Here is a 17,964-nt window from a genome sequence, read left to right as displayed (position 1 = left end):
TTTTTGGGTCCGGTCATGGGGCCTGAACTCTGGGCCTGGGCGCTGTCCCTCAGCTCTTCAGCTCAAGGCTAGCGCTCTACCACTTGAGTCACAGCGCCACTTCCGGCTTTTTACTTATGTGGTCCTGAGGAATCGAACCTAGGGCCTCGAACATGCAAGGCAAGTGCTCTTCCACTGAGCCACCTTCCCAGCCCCCAATCTTATTTCTTGTATGAACATTTTCTTTAGCATTTGTCAGGCTGACTTTCCTCGAGGAATTGCATTCGTCCTTTCAAGACAATTGAGGAGAGGTCAGTGTTGCTCTGAGCAAAGTAAGTTCTTTGAGTCTTACGCGTCTCTGTGACTGCTTATTTTCCTCTCCTCATGATTGTCTTACCTGGAGAAACTTCCCTGTTAAAATCAGTTTGTGGGCATTAACCAAATGACACCACCTTCTCTCCATTTCACCTCTTGAGACTGAAGTAATTCAACTATACTTCACTATAAAATATACAATACTTTTTAAAACACTCTGACTTCTATCATTTACCTATGTCGCTAATCTAGTCTAAGACTGCTGGATGAATGTTATAAAACTGGGCAGTCTGTCAAGGTCTAAAGAATCTTCCATGTTATGTTTTTGTTTGAAATTTTACTTTGTTCTTCAAAGTCACCACTTGTAACTACCTCATTTTTTAAAAAAATAAAGACAGTTCAGTATTCCCTTCTTCTCCCACTGTATTTCTAATTTTTTTTTGAGAAGAAGATTAAAAGAAATCCTTTACCCTTTGGTACTGGTGTCCTATACCTATAATTCTAGCAACTCACGACTCAAGAGGCTGAGATCTGAGAATCCAGATTTATGAAGCCAGCCTGAGCAGAAAAGTCCTTAAGTCTCTTATCTTCAATTGGCCAGCGAAAAGCCAGAAGTAAAGGCAAAGCTCAAGTGTTCAAATCACCAGCCTGGAGAAAAAACCAAGTGAAAACTAGAGGTCCATGAGTTCAATTCCAAGTGCTGGCATAAAATAAAAACCAACAAAAAAATACCACTTTATGCGTAGTTTTTAAAATAAACCTCCTTTTCTCTAAATTATATTGAAAAACTGTTAATGAATCAAAAAACATTTATTCTATTGTAATTTTCATTAAAATTTTAATGATCTTGGTATTTTTTCTATTTTTTATTGAACTTTTATTTAAGAAATAATTACTGTTATAATAAATTACATAAACAAATTACCATCGCTGATTAAGTTTATAGTGTTCTTTATAGAGGTTTTAGATTCTGGCACAATTTCCTTAGCTTGTAAGATTTTAATTCTGGCATAATTTCCTTAGCTTGTAATAGTTTAATTTTTTTTATTGTAATTGACTTTTTTGAGTATTTTGGTTGCATTCCAATTTCATGCACTTAGAATTTTTATTATTTTATTGTGGATTTTTCTTTCATCCTTACTTTTGTAAACACATTTTATTTATAATAACATTCTAGCTCTTCTTTTAATGTTTTATTTATAACGATATTCTAGCTCTTTTTTTAATGTTTCCTGAAAGGATTTTTCTACTGGTCAAAAAATGTTTTACAGAAGTTTTAGCTATCAGTAAGGCATAACAAAAAGTTTGATGGTGAGTTTCAGAACTTGCCCATTCTAGTTTCTTCTGTTTCTCCTCCCTTCCTTCTTCTCATCCTCTTCTTCTGCTTCTCCTCATCCTTCCCTTCCCTCCTCCTCTTTTTCTTTCTTCTTCTTGTTCCTCCTACCCTTTCTCATTCTCTCCTCGGTGTCTCTCTTTGTTCCACTATGTAGCCTAAGCCAGCCTGGAAGTTGAGATCCTTGTCTTAACCCTTCCTCTTATAAGGATAAGCAACCAAACCTGGCTTTACAAAGGACATCTTTTCATAGGGTCTTTAGATGGTGAAAATTACATCCCTAGGTGTTTTCTTTGGATCTATAGGATCATAGAGTTTCAGGGCTAGACTCTCCTCTTCTTCCAATAACACAGGCTATATTTTTCACTATGGTGAGGAAGTGAGGAATAAATCACTTTGAAGTCTTCTAGCTCGAATCAGAAACCTGGGTTTTTAACTTCAACAAAAATCCTTATCCCTCCCTCTTTTTCCATTAGGAAGGGAATAGTAGTTCTCAGTTAATATTGTTGGGGTGGAAGAAGGCTAGAAAAATGCTGAGATGATGAATATGATGTTGTATCAATTTACCTAGCACACGACTCTGACCTATGTTGTAAAATCAATCATAGCTCTACTTCCAACCTTTAAATTAGCTGAAAATAAGGTACAAGTCACAATGATGCCTCACTTGTACTAGATTAGCTACTTTCCTCATTCATAAGAACAAAAAAAGGAGACCATTATCTCACATTTATATGTAATACAACCTTTCAAGGAGCTTTCCTCCACTTCTGTATCTAGCATTTTAGATTTTCAGGGTACACAATCAGAAAACAGAAAGGCATCTATTCTAAATTACATTACCCAGAACCTCGTATTTTTGCATGGACCTGAGCTAGATGAAGGCTAGTGATAGCATGGCTGGAGACTGACACTGCTGGAGAAATAGCTAGCTAGCTTCCAGTCAAAGTGACTTGGACATAGTGTCATGCGCACACACACACACACACACACACTTCCAGTCAAAGTGACTTGGACATAGTGTCATGCGCGCACACGCACACACACACACACACACACGCTTCCAGTCAAAGTGACTTGGACATAGTGTCATGTGTGCACGCGCGCGCGCGCGCACACACACACACACACACACACACACGGCTCAGAATTGGAGCATCACCAAAGCAGACATGGCCATTTCGCGCTTACCTACACAGCCTTCTCCATCAGGCCTGCGGGCCATCCCAGGGGGGCAGGTGCACATGAAGGTGCCAATCAGGTTTTTACACATCATGCCTCTGGATTCACAGTCGTGCAGCCCTTCCGCACACTCATCCAGATCTAACAAACAAAAACAGAATCTTCTCTGGAGCAGGCTATCCTTCCGGAATTGAAAGTCCATTTTTGGTCTTTTTGCTCTCTTAAGACGTTACGACAAAGAAATGAGAAACCCACTCCCTTTCAACAGGCTGGTTACGCTCCTGATGTGCGCAGTTCAGCACTGGCCTTAATCATCCATTCAGCGAAGGGCAATCTTTGCTTCTTTGATTCAACTCTACAAGTCATCAGCTGTCCTGTTATCTAGGCTAGTAATCTACCTGCAAATACTGCCACACTACTTCTGCAATGCTCTGTAAGAAGAGAGCTGAGAAGTATGATGTCATATTAAAATATATTCCTGTCTGGCAAATAAAGTCCTAATCATCCCACCGTCTGTGGTCTTACCTTTGCACATCTTCTGGTCCTCCCTGAGTGCATAACCAATGGGGCATGTGCATTCATAGGACCCAAAGGTGTTCATGCAGCGGAAAGCACAGAGCAGTGGATTTTGGGCACATTCATTGATATCTGATCAAAGAAATGGACAGGTATATGCTTAGCTTAAGTTTTAATGATCTGTTTAAAGAAACAGAAGATACATTTTCTTGACAGCCATATACAGAAAGAAGATAAAAAATTTCAGCTTCTCTTATGCAGAATTTGGTTCCCAGCAAAATCATCCTCCAGTTCAGAGCTGTAAACTCTGGAAAAATACAGAACTTTCTTAAGTTATTAGTGTTGAGCTGAAACTCAGCACAAACAAACAAGCAGAGAATAATTTCCACTATTTTTTTCCCATAAATTATTCTACTGAAAATTATCCTGCATGCTCAATTTCCAGCAGAAACTTCCTGAGATTCTGTCTAACCAAAGCTGCCAGAGAGTGATGGAAACAAAAGGAAAATTGCTTGGGAAGAAAGACACTACTTTTTTTTTTTATTTTTTGGATACTCAGCCCATGTTGTTTGACCCCCCCCCCCACACGTGTGGGCAACACTGAGGGAGCTAGTCACTAAAGCTGAAAAACTACAGCTGAAATCGGAGCCTGGCAGTTTTCTCTTGGGTCTACCCCAGCTAACTGCTTTCTAAGGCAAAAGCAACAACCATTTTCCAAGTAGTATAATGTACTCCAGATTGTAGCAATCACAGTATCCAGAGCATACATTCTAAAGCAATATTTGAAAGAGCCAATCATCAGAGAAAATAAAATCAATGGATTCCACCCTTCTGAGCTGCCTCCCTGCTCCGGGCGCTAGAATCGTCAGACAAAGGTTTAAACTAGCTCTTGTAACTGCTGACGAACACAAAAGCAAATATACCATTGAATACAAACATCACAATGTCTAGCTGATGTTGAAGATCAAAACATTAGCTAGGTGACTTTTTATAGCAAGAAGAAATAAAGCCACAGACAAAGATGACTTGCCTTCACAATTCATCATGGGTCCCGGCTCAAAACCTTCATTGCAATTACATTCAAAACTCCCAATAACATTGGCGCATGTACCATTTCCACATGGATTGCCAATTGAACACTCATCAGTATCTGAAAAAGAAGGGCAAGAAGAGGTCATAAAGGTTGGAGAAATTTTAGTTTGAAAGACACATTCTCATGAATACCTACACTGCCCTTCACACATTCACAGGATCTGAGGACACACTGACCCTGGCCCTGCATGGTCCTGACTGGCTGGCTTTGTAAGTTTGTAATTCTATGACATGCACGCACGCACGTGTGCACACACACATACCCCTTCCATTCAGGGCAAGGCTTTCCTTAATGATTACAAAGCCAGTGCAAGAAAGTGTTCTTCTCCTTCAAGAAGAGGCAAGGAAAGACATAAGGTAAAATGGACATCTTTCCCAATTCGAGGTTTGGGTGACTACAAGTCTCTAGAGACATCCTAGTTTGTACATATGGATGAAGGCAGAGGCTGGGCAACTCTCTCTAGGTCAGGATAGAAAAAGAAGGGTAGGTTAAGAAAGAAACCTCTCTATTACTTATCTTGGTGTATCGATCCAAACACCATTCCTAGTACCAGGCAGTAATTTTCCTGATTATTCTGAATATGAGAAACCATGTAGATGGAGCCAACACTCACCCACACATCGAACTCCAGTGTAATCAAGGTTGTAGCCCATTGGACATTCACAGCGAAAAGATCCATCTGTATTGATACACTGACCATTTGAACAGATGCCTGGGCTCTCAAGACACTCATTGACATCTAGAATGTAAAACCGCCCATCAGCTTCCTTGTATAAGTAGATATACTGGGAGTGTTTATTCAAAACTGACTTAAAAAACCAATGCCCCATGTCATGACATGATCTAATATATGGAATGCAGGTAATTCATAAATACTATGTACATACATGAACGACAGTATACTATGTGCTATATGGTAAAAGAAACACTGATCATAAAATGTAAGACAATATATTTACATAGATTGTGTTTGTAAGAATAAAATATATCAAAACGCACCTTCACGTGTATCATGAAGACTAGGGACAGTCCCATGGCCATATGGACACAAATCCTGGAATGCAACTTCAGAGAAATATATACACTCCATTATTAAAGAGCCAGTTAATAGCAGACATGAAATTTCAGTTATCTTCTTTTACAAAGCTGTCTTTAAGAAGAACCTTCTATTTCCATGATTTATTACAAAAGCAGGGTTGAACACATTTAGAGAAGGCTACCCGAGCCTCGCAGGGTTCCTTCTAGTTTCTCCATGTATCTTCATTTAACACCGATGAGCTCGAAAGACCTCTTCCCCTTTACTCACTCAAACCATTCCTAACCTGGAGACCCAGCGGTCTGATTTTATCTGGAATCATTCTACAATTCACTGGTATCAATGACATCCTCCCCTACCCCAAACTGTTACGATGAAGATTCAACTTCTCAGAATTTCAGGTCGTATTTTTAGAATCATAAGTCAATACCACACACACACACACACACACACACACACACACACACACACACACACACACACACACACACACACACGCACATTTTTTTGTGGTGCTGAGGATCAAACACAGTTACATCCTCCAGATCCCCAGTGTGGGGCTTTAGCAACACTCTGGAATAGAATTCCCATTTCCCTCTTGCATCATCTGCCCTGTTCCTTTCAAACTCATTCTTCTGAAAGCAAGTAATCCTAACTAACCTTGTAGGAAAAGTAAGTTAAAAGGCTAAGTTGGTCTCAGCTTAAATAGGTTATACACAAACGATGAATGAAGTCTTTCAGACTGAGGGCTCACTGAACTACCAAAGCTGATACCTGCGGGAATAACTCACCCTCCACATGGTCCTAAGTCACATGCCAGTTTGATTCTTCGCCAGAGTCACACTTCCTGCCTTACCTTCATCATCCTTCGGGCACAGCTCACAAGGATCCCCCCAGCCTTCGCCTGGCATTTTACTGCAGCAGCATTTTGCTTTCGTGGTGTTGAAAGCTTTGGGGACAGAACACTTTCCATTTTCAAAATTTGTGAAGCAGAAGCTCTGGCGAGTATCTAGGAAGCATCAAGGAAGCAAACGTAACAGGAGTCTTTATTGGTTATCTAACAGATGGAGTAATTTGTTTCTGACAGAATAGGTGATAAGGATTAGATTCACAGGTCTGACATTCCTCAGATGTGTGTTTTCTTTTGCTAATTTAAACAGACTTGTTTATACAATTTCACTGAATTGCTTCAAAGCACTTACATTTTTATAATCTACTTATGAAATCTAAGAAATTACACTCATTTCCGAAGTGATCAGACCAGAAGAAACTCATCTACCAGTATTAAAAACCAAAAGCAAAAATAACTATCTAAAAAACAAAATAAAGACGGTGAACCAGGATAATCATTTTTTTCTTTTAGTATAATATTTAAAAATGTAGACACTGCATCAGTTCATCACTTGTACTTTTGAGATCTCTATTACAGATAATGGATTTACTACTGACATAAAATTTTCCGTGACAAACAACAGTGTGACAGTTTACCATCCGGCTTCATGGTTTCTAAGCATGAACTAGGGAAGGGAAGCCAGTACATGACTTACCAAAGCACCTCCGTCCGTTATCAGACAAGACAAAGCCAGGGGGGCAGATACACTGGAAACCCCCAGGTGTATTGGTACAGGAACCAAAAAGGCAAATGTTGGGATCCTCCTCACATTCATTTATATCTGTGGAAATATGAGGGAATTTGTTAATGAGATCAGATCTCTACACTGCTCCGTATGTGCTATCATCTATTTATATGGGCCCAATAGCAGCATACCAAGCAGTGGTTAAAGAAAGGAAAACACTTCTGAAATTTAATAAAATATTAACAAGTTAGAAGTGGTGCTATGGCTCAAGTGGTAGAGCCCTAGCCTTGAGCTGAAGAGCTCCCAGGCTCAGAGTTCAAGCCCCACAACTGACAAAAAAAATGTGTGTGTGTGTGTGTGTGTGTGTATGTATATATATATATATATATATATATATATATATATATATATAAACAAGTTGAAGATATAGACACTTTCCCTAAGACCAGGAAGTAGTCAAGATTTAATCCAAAGAAGCACACACATTTTTATATCTGTCCTTAGTGGCTAAGATACCGCTGTCATGTTCCATAAGGAGGGAAATCATGGCCACCGTGAAGAAAGAGTAAAATAATCAAAAGGAAAATGGTGGGAAAAAAGGATCTTAAACTCCTAAACCAACACTATTATTCTTATTATTTTAAATATTAAACCTACAAGATAATCTTAAGCTACAAAAAAATCAGGCAGAAAAAAAATCAGAGTGATTTCTCTTTCTTATTAGAAAAAAACACGCCAAGATGCTGGTGCTTCTGAATTTCAGCAATACTGTAAAAAATAATTTGTATAAAAGTGAAATAAAGTGAACTGTAGAAAAGTCTGCTTTGTCATGTCCACTGTCCACCAGGCAATGCTGGATGTGCTTTCAGTGCTCTTGTGTGCTGGAAGAGTTTCATCAGAGAAACATCTGTTAAGACAAATGGATTAAGATTTTCTGTTTTGATGTGAGGCCTTTCCAAAGGCAAGGGATGGGAGAGATGGAGTCTCAATTCAAGTATTAAGATTTTTCGACTTCACATTTCTATGATGCTAGACCCTTTTAATATCTGTTTTAAAACTGGGTGCCAAAGATTACAGTTTTTGTAGGCACTCTATAAATTTAGGAGAAAGTCTCTGTTGACATTTGGAGAAAAGATTAGAGCTCAATGAAAAATTCCTTGACTAGCCTAACATTTCTATTCATGCAACATCCTATGTTTCTAAGCGGATTTTTATTCCTTCCACTCTACCATCAACTCATTTGTGATGGTTCAATAAAACAGATGTAAGCAGACCTATGCTTAATTCCTTAGGTCAGCAAATTTGTAGTGGTTGAGACTCAATGTATTTGCAGCATCTGTGACAGGTCTTAGTATACTGCACAGCTGGTGCACACCAATCAGGCTGAGGGTTGGTCTTACCAATGCAGTTCTCGCTTTTTACTTCATACCCCGGGGGGCAAATGCACCTGAAGGAACCCTCCAAATTCTGACAGGTCCCAGGAGAACAAGAGCCCGGGAGGGCAACACATTCATTGGTATCTTAAGAGAGAAAGAAGGGAGAAAAAGAAATTATGTAGGAGGTATCTGTTGCACAGGTTTATCTGTCTGCTGAATGATGGTAACTTGAATTCAACGACAGCTTTCTCATCTACACTGGGCACAATTATTCCCTCAAAATCTTTGACATTTTGGATGGCTCTTAGTTGGCAAGTCATTATTTCTCTTGATTTCTCTTATTTTTAATTGAGACAGCTTTAATTGGATAGCTTTAGGCTCTGTCCTCAATAAAAAACATTGCCGGTGACACAGTCCTCACAGCTGACTTATCCCTTAGACCAAAATATGCCCATCACAGGTTGCCCTGATTATGTGATCTGATGACCATATGAAATCTGAATGAGTTGCGAAGTATGTTTTTGTAGGTGTCTGTGTGCAGAACGCGGGGAGGTATTTACATTATTTCACAAAGCAAAACATCACAAGGACTATTTATTGTTTAGATTCTTACCTATACAATTTTTGCCATCCGGAGTGAGTTCATAACCTTCATTACACAAACACTTAAAGGAGCCAATTTCATTAAAACACCGTCCATTCCTGCACACCTGACCAAAAAATGAGCTGCACTCATCTATATCTGAAAGCAAAAGGGAATTAGCTTTTCAGAGAGAGCTGTTACCCATATTACTAACTCAAACTTAAGACAACACATCACTATACATTTACAAATCCCTACATTACAGTTCCTTATCGACACAGAAAAACACTGCCTATTGTAAGGATTGTGTAACTAAGTTCAACAGATCCCCACTGTATACAATACACACTGTGGATATTAATGTAACTTACAAATTCATAACCAGAATGTTCAATGTTTAAGGTGAAGCTTTCTACCTGAAACTTCAATTTGCATTGAATTATTTCCAAGTAAAAAATACTTATTTCCCAAAGGCAAGAGGATACACAGAATTTAATGTGATTAATGTTCAGATCCTTCACCTGCAGATGATGCCCATATTCAAAAGGCAAAGAAATGAATAAATATAGAAAAATAAGCTTTGTTTAAAGATTTTGGAATCACATACACAGCATAGTCGTTTGTTTTGGTCAGTTTAGGCTTGGGTTGATTACATGTGAGTGATTTCCTGAATCAGTGGTTTTTCTGATCAGCGTTGTGGCTCTGAGTCTTACTTTTCCTTGCCCATGTATGCCGTCTAAGAAACCACACAGTTGAGAAGTGTGAATGAAATACCCCATTTCATCCAAATGTTAGGCCTTGTTGCAATTGCAACAAGGAAACCTGAGGGAAACTGACAGCAATACATGCCAGGTTAAATGAGGAGGTGAAGCTGAGTGGACATGTCCTATCATGGTAGAAAACTTGAACTTGCTCCACATATAAGGGCATGTGGATAAAATGTGTTGCACTGTCAAGTGCTGACAGGGAGTCCTTGTTCACCTGGTGACTACATGCCCGTTGTTATTTTTCCTACTATTTCCTTCACCCACTTGAGCAAACTCTCACTCACTATGAATGCTCAAGTTACATCTGTACATTAGGTTAGGCTAATGGATAAAGTTCTATACTGTACAGAGGAGATGATTCTGAAAGCCCATCCTGAAATGTAGTCATCATGAATTACTGGTACTTGAATGTAGGTGAAGAATGGACAGATACAAATAATTGTAAAAATATGAAACCATCTCATCTACAGGGTAAAAATAACCCACACACAGTTTCAACATTTTTCATTATGTCCTCTTCCTCTGAATTGACTGGCTCAATGATTTTTTAAAAAATCAATTAAGTGTTTTTTTTGTTGGTGAGAAATTGGTCCGTGGTAGTTCTTGTCTTTTGGCCTGTATCTTCGCCTTTAATAACTACCTTCGTGGTTCAGCTTTGTTGTTTAATCCCAGTACCTTGTGGGGACGTGAGCAAGGGGCGAGAGAGGACCTACCGAGGCAGTCGTTATTGTGCGTGAGCTCGAATCCTGGGTAGCACAGGCAGTTGTAGGATCCCACCGTGTTCTTGCACGTGCCATTTCCACATGGGTGCCTCTCACACTCATCCACATCTGAAGAAACAATTGCTCAAAGTCATTCAGTTCTTTTTTTTTTTTTTTCTTTGTCGGTGGTGAGGCTCAAACTCGGGGCTTTAGGACTCTTCTGCAAAAGGCTACCACTCTACCACTTCGAGCCACAACTCCACTTCTGATTTTCTGGTGGTTAGTTGGAGGTAAGAGTCTCACGGACTTTCCTGTGCCTGGAACCACAATCTTCAGATCTTAGTCTCCTGAGTAGCTAGGATTCTAGGCATGAGCCACCAGAGCTCGGCATCATTAATTCTTACTAGGAAAAGAAGTGTTTGAGCTTTTGCATTTTTTTCTACCTACAAAATTATTTAGATTTTTTTTCTGGCAAATTACTAAAGACCCATATATATATATATAGAGAGAGAGAGAGAGAGAGAAACATAAACATGTGTATGTAAATGTGTATGTATATACACCTATTTTAAAGAAAATGTTTGAAATAAGAGAAAAAAATCAAAATTACAAAATCTGGAGGAAAATATAGTGTAATGACTTACTGAAATATATAACACTCAGAACTAGGCCAAATAATCTTTCTCTCAGCATAGATGCTTACTGAGTAGATCTGAGATCAATTCTAAGTATAAACCTTGTGAAATAGCAAAACAACCTATTCTATTGATCATTACAAACATGTGCCCAGAAACATACCTACTTCATTTGATCAACAAAACAAAGCCAGGTTCTAGAAACTCACACCTGTAATTCTAGCTTCTCAGGAGGCTGAGATCTGAGGATCACAGTTTGACGCTGGACTGAGCATGAAAGTCCCATGAGATTCTTAGCTCCAATTGATTACCCAACAAAGACAGAAGTGGAGCTGTGGAATGCTAGCCTTGAGCATAAATGCTCAGGGGACAGTGTCCAGGTCCAGAGTTCAAACCCAGGAATGGCAGGGGAAGAAAAAGGATAAAAAGACAAAGGTAAACTTGATCATCTTTTATTTTATGAAGTAATGGAATTACAACTGGACTTCATTCACAGTTCATTATTTCATTAGCCTCCTCTACAAAAGGAAGTAAGAAAATAGCCACTTCCTCCACCATGGGGATGAGCAGACTCCCTGGACGGAATCCCAGGTTTCTGAGACTACTGTGCAGGTCCTGTTTTTCAGGAAGGAGGCTCTGCCCCAGGGAGGTTGGAGGGAGGATTCTGACTGACTCAGAGTGGAAGAACTGCTCAGATGGGAACATGTCTCCCCATATGAATTTCTGCATCATAATCTTACATATGCTTTGGTAAATTGAACTCTCTCAGGGTGCATTTGAGCAGTATGTGGAAAGATGTAATCTCACAAAATTCATGGAAATAGGATCAGAGCGTGGGTTTTCCTTTACATAGAGTCAGATAATTTCTTCTGTTGTTATGGGAGAAATTGGCAGTAGAAACTGATGGTGGTTGTGGTGGTATCTTTAAGAGGCAAGGTACGAGCAGAGACATTCTCCACATATTCCTAGTTGCACAGATATGCCATAAGGAAATTAATTCTGTTGCCAAAATGTGATTTGAATCTTCATGCAGACAGTATCTGGAATACAACTTGGCTTTTTTCACACCAAGATCTTGCTAATCATAAAAAGGTTTTATATTTGATTTTCCTCCTTCAAGTACAAAGCATAGTAAGAGGCCTAGCACAGGCATAGCTGACTGCTGAGATCACTCTTACAGAGAGCCATATAGTCCTCGCTTCAAAGCAGCTAGCGTACCTGCCTTTGAAAACTTCTTAGTCCTCAATTCAGCAAGCACTAGCTGAATGCTATTATAATGTAAGTAGTTTTATCATAGCTACTGGGAATATTTAAGGAATTTGTCTATATTTACTTTTGTAATTATTTTAAGAGCAAAACCATGAAAGGATGAGCTAGATCCTAAATTATTGGATAATATAAGGAAAATAGGTGTATGCGTATAATGTATATATACATATATTCATTTTAAGGTAGGTATTAGTAATTCAGATGGCTGAGAATTTAGGGTCAGCATTCAAAGACAGCCTGAGAAGAAATGTCTAAGAGACTTCATTTCCAATTAATCAGCCAAAATTTGGATTGGAGGCATGCATCAAGTGGCAAAGTGCTCGCCAGGAAGAAGGAAGCATTGAGTGTGAGGGCTCTGAGTTCAAGCTCAAATATTTTGATTTTAATACTGTTTCCCTTATAACTCCCTTATGTTCCAAAATGTTTTCTTGAGGGGGCACAAAGAAGGGTAAAGGGCAGCTGGTATTGTGGTAAATTCCGCATGAATGTGACGGTCTCAGAGCGCATGTCAAGCTATGTGGATATATTCTAGCAAAAAAGCTTGAGAACCACCTAACTGGAGGACATGTTGTGGCATGTCTCCGCCTGCAAAGTCTGCACTGCACAGGCCTTAAACGGTGTCACAGAGGAGAGGCATACGTGATCGTTACTGAAGGCCTGTGGTGGGCCTACATTCAATCTGCTCACGAGTCCCAGCCCCGTTTCCTTCCCGAGACTGACATGTCCTTCTTACCCATGCACATGGTCTGGTCTTGAGAAGCCTTAAAACCATTGTGGCAGATGCACTGGTAACTTCCTTGCAAATCAACGCATAGGCCGTGACTGCAAACATTAGGAATTTCTAAACATTCATTCCGATCTAAAAAAGAAACAAACAACCCAAAACAAGTCAAACAAATCTGATTTTTATTAGGATCCTTTCATTTTCACACATGTGTTTCTGTAACCTGCTATTAGTTATTCCCCACAGGATGAAAATGAACCATAACTATGGTTGAATCAAAATAAGCAAGCCTTTCAAGAAATCTAAGACTATTTTTTGACTCATGCGACAGATTGGTATCTCAAGGATACTATTTTCACCTAGGGAAATCCACTGACAGGACCTCTTTTCTTAACAAAATAATCTAAAAGTTATGGTTAAAAGACTAAGCTAGACCATCTTTTTAGAAATAGCCTTGAAGGGGCCGTCTGGGGAGGAAAATACAGAGCCCCTTTCAGGGTAGGAAACCTAAAAAACCATGCAGTGGCAGGGAGCCCCTTGCTTACCCACACAGGCACCATTGGGTGAGAGTTTGAAGCCCGTGGCACACTCGCAGCGGTAGCTGCCCGGGCTGTTGATGCAGTCTGCATTGCGCTGGCACACGTTGTCTCCATTGCTGCACTCGTCGATGTCTGAAAGAGCCATTATTTCATTGAAAAGTCTTTTACTTCATCACAGGTTGAGCTTAAAACTCTTACATAACCACAGAAGAAGGCCACGGGGGGGGGGGTAACACATGCTTGTAGTCTCAGCTGCAGAAGGAGGATGCCCCTGGTCTGTATGCAGCCTAGGCAAAGGCACCAGACCCTAGCAGAAAGCAGACTAAAAGAAGAAAGACCTGAACAGTAAAATGCTTAAACAACTTGATAAACAAGCAAAAACATGACAGGAGAACTAAGACAGAGGAGAGAAAGAGATGCCCATCTACTCTTGTTGGATAAAGGGCACATATTGTCCAGCTTACCTTCACAGACCAAGAGCAAGTCGTTGTAACTGAATCCTGTAGGGCACTCACAGCGGAAGCTGCCGATCTGGTTAATGCACACACCGTTCGCACAGATGCCGGGGATCTCCTTACATTCATCTATGTCTGCAGTGGAACAGAGTTAGTGAAATGTATGTGGTTCTGCTTAATGTATTTACCAGGCAACCTCCAAAAACACTGTATTTAAATCCTGGAACAAGAGTATACATTCAGTGTCGCAAAAGTCAAATATATACTGGCATAAATGGTTTTGTGGTTTATGAAGACATAACAGACCATTAAATGGGTTAATTCTTCCAAAGAGTGAGGCAAAATTTAAGTGCCTGATAAAATAAACCGAGTGATTTTTAATGTCAATAAGGTAAGTGAAATTCTTAGGGAATCAACCGTTGCTTTGAGTTGTGTCAGGTCATCTGAGTTGGTGCTATTCATCTGCTAAAAGCTATGTTTCCTTTATTTCATATATTAAGTTACCATGTATATACAGAATGGAGACTCAAAATTACATTTCTGACAGAAACTCTGAGGAAGACATGTAGAATAAGCAACAGAAAGTATATTCAGAAGGAAGTCATTTGTATGAATAATCATTTTGAAACATTGTAATTAGAACAGAAAGGGACACTATAAAATATACCAAAGACTTAAAATGTGTGTTTTTAAAACGAGTGCAAATTGTTTAAAATATGGTAATTATTTAGTCATGTGTGTAACAGAAAGCCTCAAGTGCTGACATGGTATGTGTGATATGAACGGTATCTTGAGAGTGTCACATAAATATAGTAGCTTCTTCCCTAAATTATACTGATCATCTGTCCATCATGGTTTCTTGAAGCATGATTTTTGTCTGGATTCATTAACTATATTAGATGGACATCCAGGTAACTATATTTTGTGGAACTGTTAACTTTTTAAAAAACAAAGTGTTTTTTCGATGTGATATGTAAGAAGATACATATATGCATTTGTAAGCAAACATAATGTGGAAAACTCACCAACAGCTTTTCCTGTGTGAATGTCAAAGGTGAATCCGGGAATATTTCCACATATGGCTTTGAAATCAGCTTTAAAATATAAGTAAAAACAACGCACTCTTAAAATTCTCAAACTCTTCAAAAGAACACTTTTCTCATGTTATTTTCTAAACAAAAGAAACCTGCATCCTAGAAATTAGTGAATGAGCCTAGCACCAGTGACTCATGCTTAAGATTAAGTCAAAGCCTGACCTGTGCAGAAAACTATGGCCATAGCCAATTAATTACCAAAAAGCAGGGATGGAGGTATGGTTCAAGTGGTAGAGTCCCAGTAAACAAAGCCAGCAAACCTGAGTCCCCAAAATCTCAAAATTAAAAAAAAAAACCTAGAGGAATTATTAGTGATGACTCCAAAGGTCACTTGGGAAAATGAGCCATGTGACACAGTTATTTCCACAGCAGAGCATCTCTGGTGTGTGTTCACACTTTTATACAATGCTGTGATGCATAAGCGTACTCTTTGAACTGGGCCTTGAGCAGAAGCATGAGCCATGGGCTTACCTGTCCCTGGAGTTGGGCATGGTTCACAGGGTTTGTTCCAGGCTTTGCCAACATTGTATGTACAGCAGCACATCCTCTTGGTCACATTGAAAGGTAACTCATTCTCACAAGCAGTTCCATTATAGCTCCGGTAGCAAAAGCTTTTCCTCATGTCTGCATGGACAGAAATCAATCAGCTTACCAGTGACACCAGCAAACAGTGCTTAATGAAGCTCACACACGTCCACGAGTCAAAAAGAACTCGGAAGAATTTCTCCAAGATTTGCAGCTACCTTAAAATAATTATCTGAAGTTGGTAAGTCAGTTTTAAATCAGTATCTCTCTCTTGTTTTAAATAGTTTTTCAAACTCCTGTTTTTAGATGCAGGATTTCATTTATAATTTTTGTGAAAGTATTTTTCTAAATAAAAATATTTATACAACTTCAAAAGTACAAGGTCTCAGTGCATTTGTTGCAGTACTGGGATTCTGAACTCAGGATCTGTCTCACTAGCTAGTGAGGTGCTATACCACACATCCAGAGTTTTTGGTTTTAGTTATTTTCCAGATACAGTCACATTTTTGGCCTCCCCTGTATTGTAGAACCACAGGCCCAGCTTATTGACTAGGTTGGAGTCTTCTAATTTTTTTCCAGACTTGCATCCTATTATAATATTCTCCATCTCAGTAGTTGAGATTATAGATATAAAGCACAACTGGTCTAGTATTAAATTAATTAACCAATTTATTTCCCCCTGAATTTTCAAAGATGATACAAGGGGGCTACAATTTAACAAGTCCATCTAAGTATTCAATGAGTCTTGAGCAGAGTCTCTGCTTCCATATACTTAAAATATAACTTTTTATTTGTATACTAATGCACAATTTAGACAAGAGGAGAACTGAAATCATCTAAGACATGAAACAGCAACATTTGATGAAATTTCTTACCATAGACTAAAAATAAGTAACTATATAGCCACAGGTCAAGAAGCTCTGAAATATGTAACCATTCATGAAGACTTAATTTCCAAATAAACTGAACAGTAATTATGATAGACGATACAGGAAGTTGGCAACTGTGTCCTAATCAGTTCATCTTGGCATTGTCACTTACGTACCCATGCAGTTGTGACCTCCATTGACCTGCATGTATTCGGGCGGGCAAATACAGGTGTAATTTCCCAGGGTGTTATAGCAGGTACCAGGCCCACAGACGCCAGGATGAGCAAAACACTCGTCGATATCTACAACAGGCAACAATCACCAGGAATTACTAAACAGATTTTTAGTGAGTTTAAATAATTTAGCTTACTGAGCAATGCATATGAAGTTTAGAGATAAAGACAATATTCCCCGCCTATCCACTTATATGACACATACATTCTTCTTCCAAAGAAAAAATTTCCAATACAACAAAAATGTAAATGCAAATCCTCAAAAGAAATTAATCTAAAATGATGAAAAAGAATCTACCTGTCATGGCTTTTTTTGTTGTTTTGATCAACATGGGATTTATTGCCATCTTATTAATATTTGTTCAGTTTTATTTTTTTAAACTTTATTGTAAAGGTACTGTACAGAGAGGTTACAGTTACATGAGTCAGATAATGAGTCCATTTCCTTTTGAACAATGTCACCCCTTCCCCTCTCTTTCTCTCCCATTTTCCCCTAATGACTTCCCTCCCTCAAAGTTATAAAATAGTTCATTCCCAACACACTGTCTAGTGGGTTTCACTGCTGAATTGCTTCACCCTTTTGTCCCGCTGCTTCTGTACTTCCCCTTCTCATAGCATATAAAATTATATACAAGGCAATGGGTACAGAATTTTTTTTCAGGCACATTTTCCAAAAGGAATTTCTTTCACTTTTACTTTCCCCTTATGGAAGCCAAAGTTAGGCTTATGGAATTCAGGTTAGGAGGGCCTTTATCTTTGCAGCTGCTTTCCAGTTGTTTTATTCAGAGTCTAGAGGCAAGGTGGCCTTTGTTTCTTTCAGATGTGTTGGCTTAATTAACAGACATGCTATATGTTCTTATTCTGGAAACATTTATGCATTCCACAAAGGACTACTGAGGCCCTAGTGTAGGCTAGGGCTTGTAGCATAAAGGTGAGTATACGAGTGGTCTCCATAAGTCCCCGATCTAGTGCTGAGACAGGTCATTTTAATACCATGCCACAAACAAGGAGATAGAAAGCAGAAAGACCAAGATGGTCTTTGAACATTTTCCTATCCTATCCAGCATTTAAAAATTACTAGGTTGATCTATCCAGAGGCAACAGTGGTGTATTAAAGTCACCAACGATCTATGTGTTAGGGTCTGTGTGTGTTTTCAGTGTAA

At 39.0% G+C, this 17,964-nt stretch overlaps 1 protein-coding gene across 1 annotated transcript in view; it reads right to left on the bottom strand.

Moving 5' to 3' along the window:
• The window catches only part of Fbn2 (fibrillin 2), a 193,388-nt gene that overhangs the window by 23,560 nt on the left and 151,864 nt on the right, over positions 1-17,964 (bottom strand). Inside the window, exons 40-55 of the mRNA XM_013015529.1 lie at positions 16,745-16,870; positions 15,646-15,798; positions 15,106-15,174; positions 14,090-14,215; positions 13,632-13,757; positions 13,096-13,221; positions 10,471-10,587; positions 9,021-9,149; positions 8,432-8,551; positions 7,002-7,127; positions 6,311-6,463; positions 5,418-5,483; positions 5,032-5,157; positions 4,356-4,475; positions 3,335-3,457; positions 2,819-2,950 (exon numbers count right to left, since the gene is read on the bottom strand). Coding sequence (XP_012870983.1) covers positions 2,819-2,950; positions 3,335-3,457; positions 4,356-4,475; positions 5,032-5,157; positions 5,418-5,483; positions 6,311-6,463; positions 7,002-7,127; positions 8,432-8,551; positions 9,021-9,149; positions 10,471-10,587; positions 13,096-13,221; positions 13,632-13,757; positions 14,090-14,215; positions 15,106-15,174; positions 15,646-15,798; positions 16,745-16,870 — 1,938 coding nt within the window. The remainder of the gene's footprint in view (positions 1-2,818; positions 2,951-3,334; positions 3,458-4,355; positions 4,476-5,031; positions 5,158-5,417; positions 5,484-6,310; positions 6,464-7,001; positions 7,128-8,431; positions 8,552-9,020; positions 9,150-10,470; positions 10,588-13,095; positions 13,222-13,631; positions 13,758-14,089; positions 14,216-15,105; positions 15,175-15,645; positions 15,799-16,744; positions 16,871-17,964) is intronic.

This window comes from Dipodomys ordii, unplaced genomic scaffold, assembly GCF_000151885.1.
Source record: "Dipodomys ordii isolate 6190 unplaced genomic scaffold, Dord_2.0 Scaffold27, whole genome shotgun sequence".
NCBI lineage: Eukaryota > Metazoa > Chordata > Mammalia > Rodentia > Heteromyidae > Dipodomys > Dipodomys ordii.
Note: the sequence above shows the minus strand (reverse complement) of the source record. Positions and strands in the feature narration are given on the sequence as shown.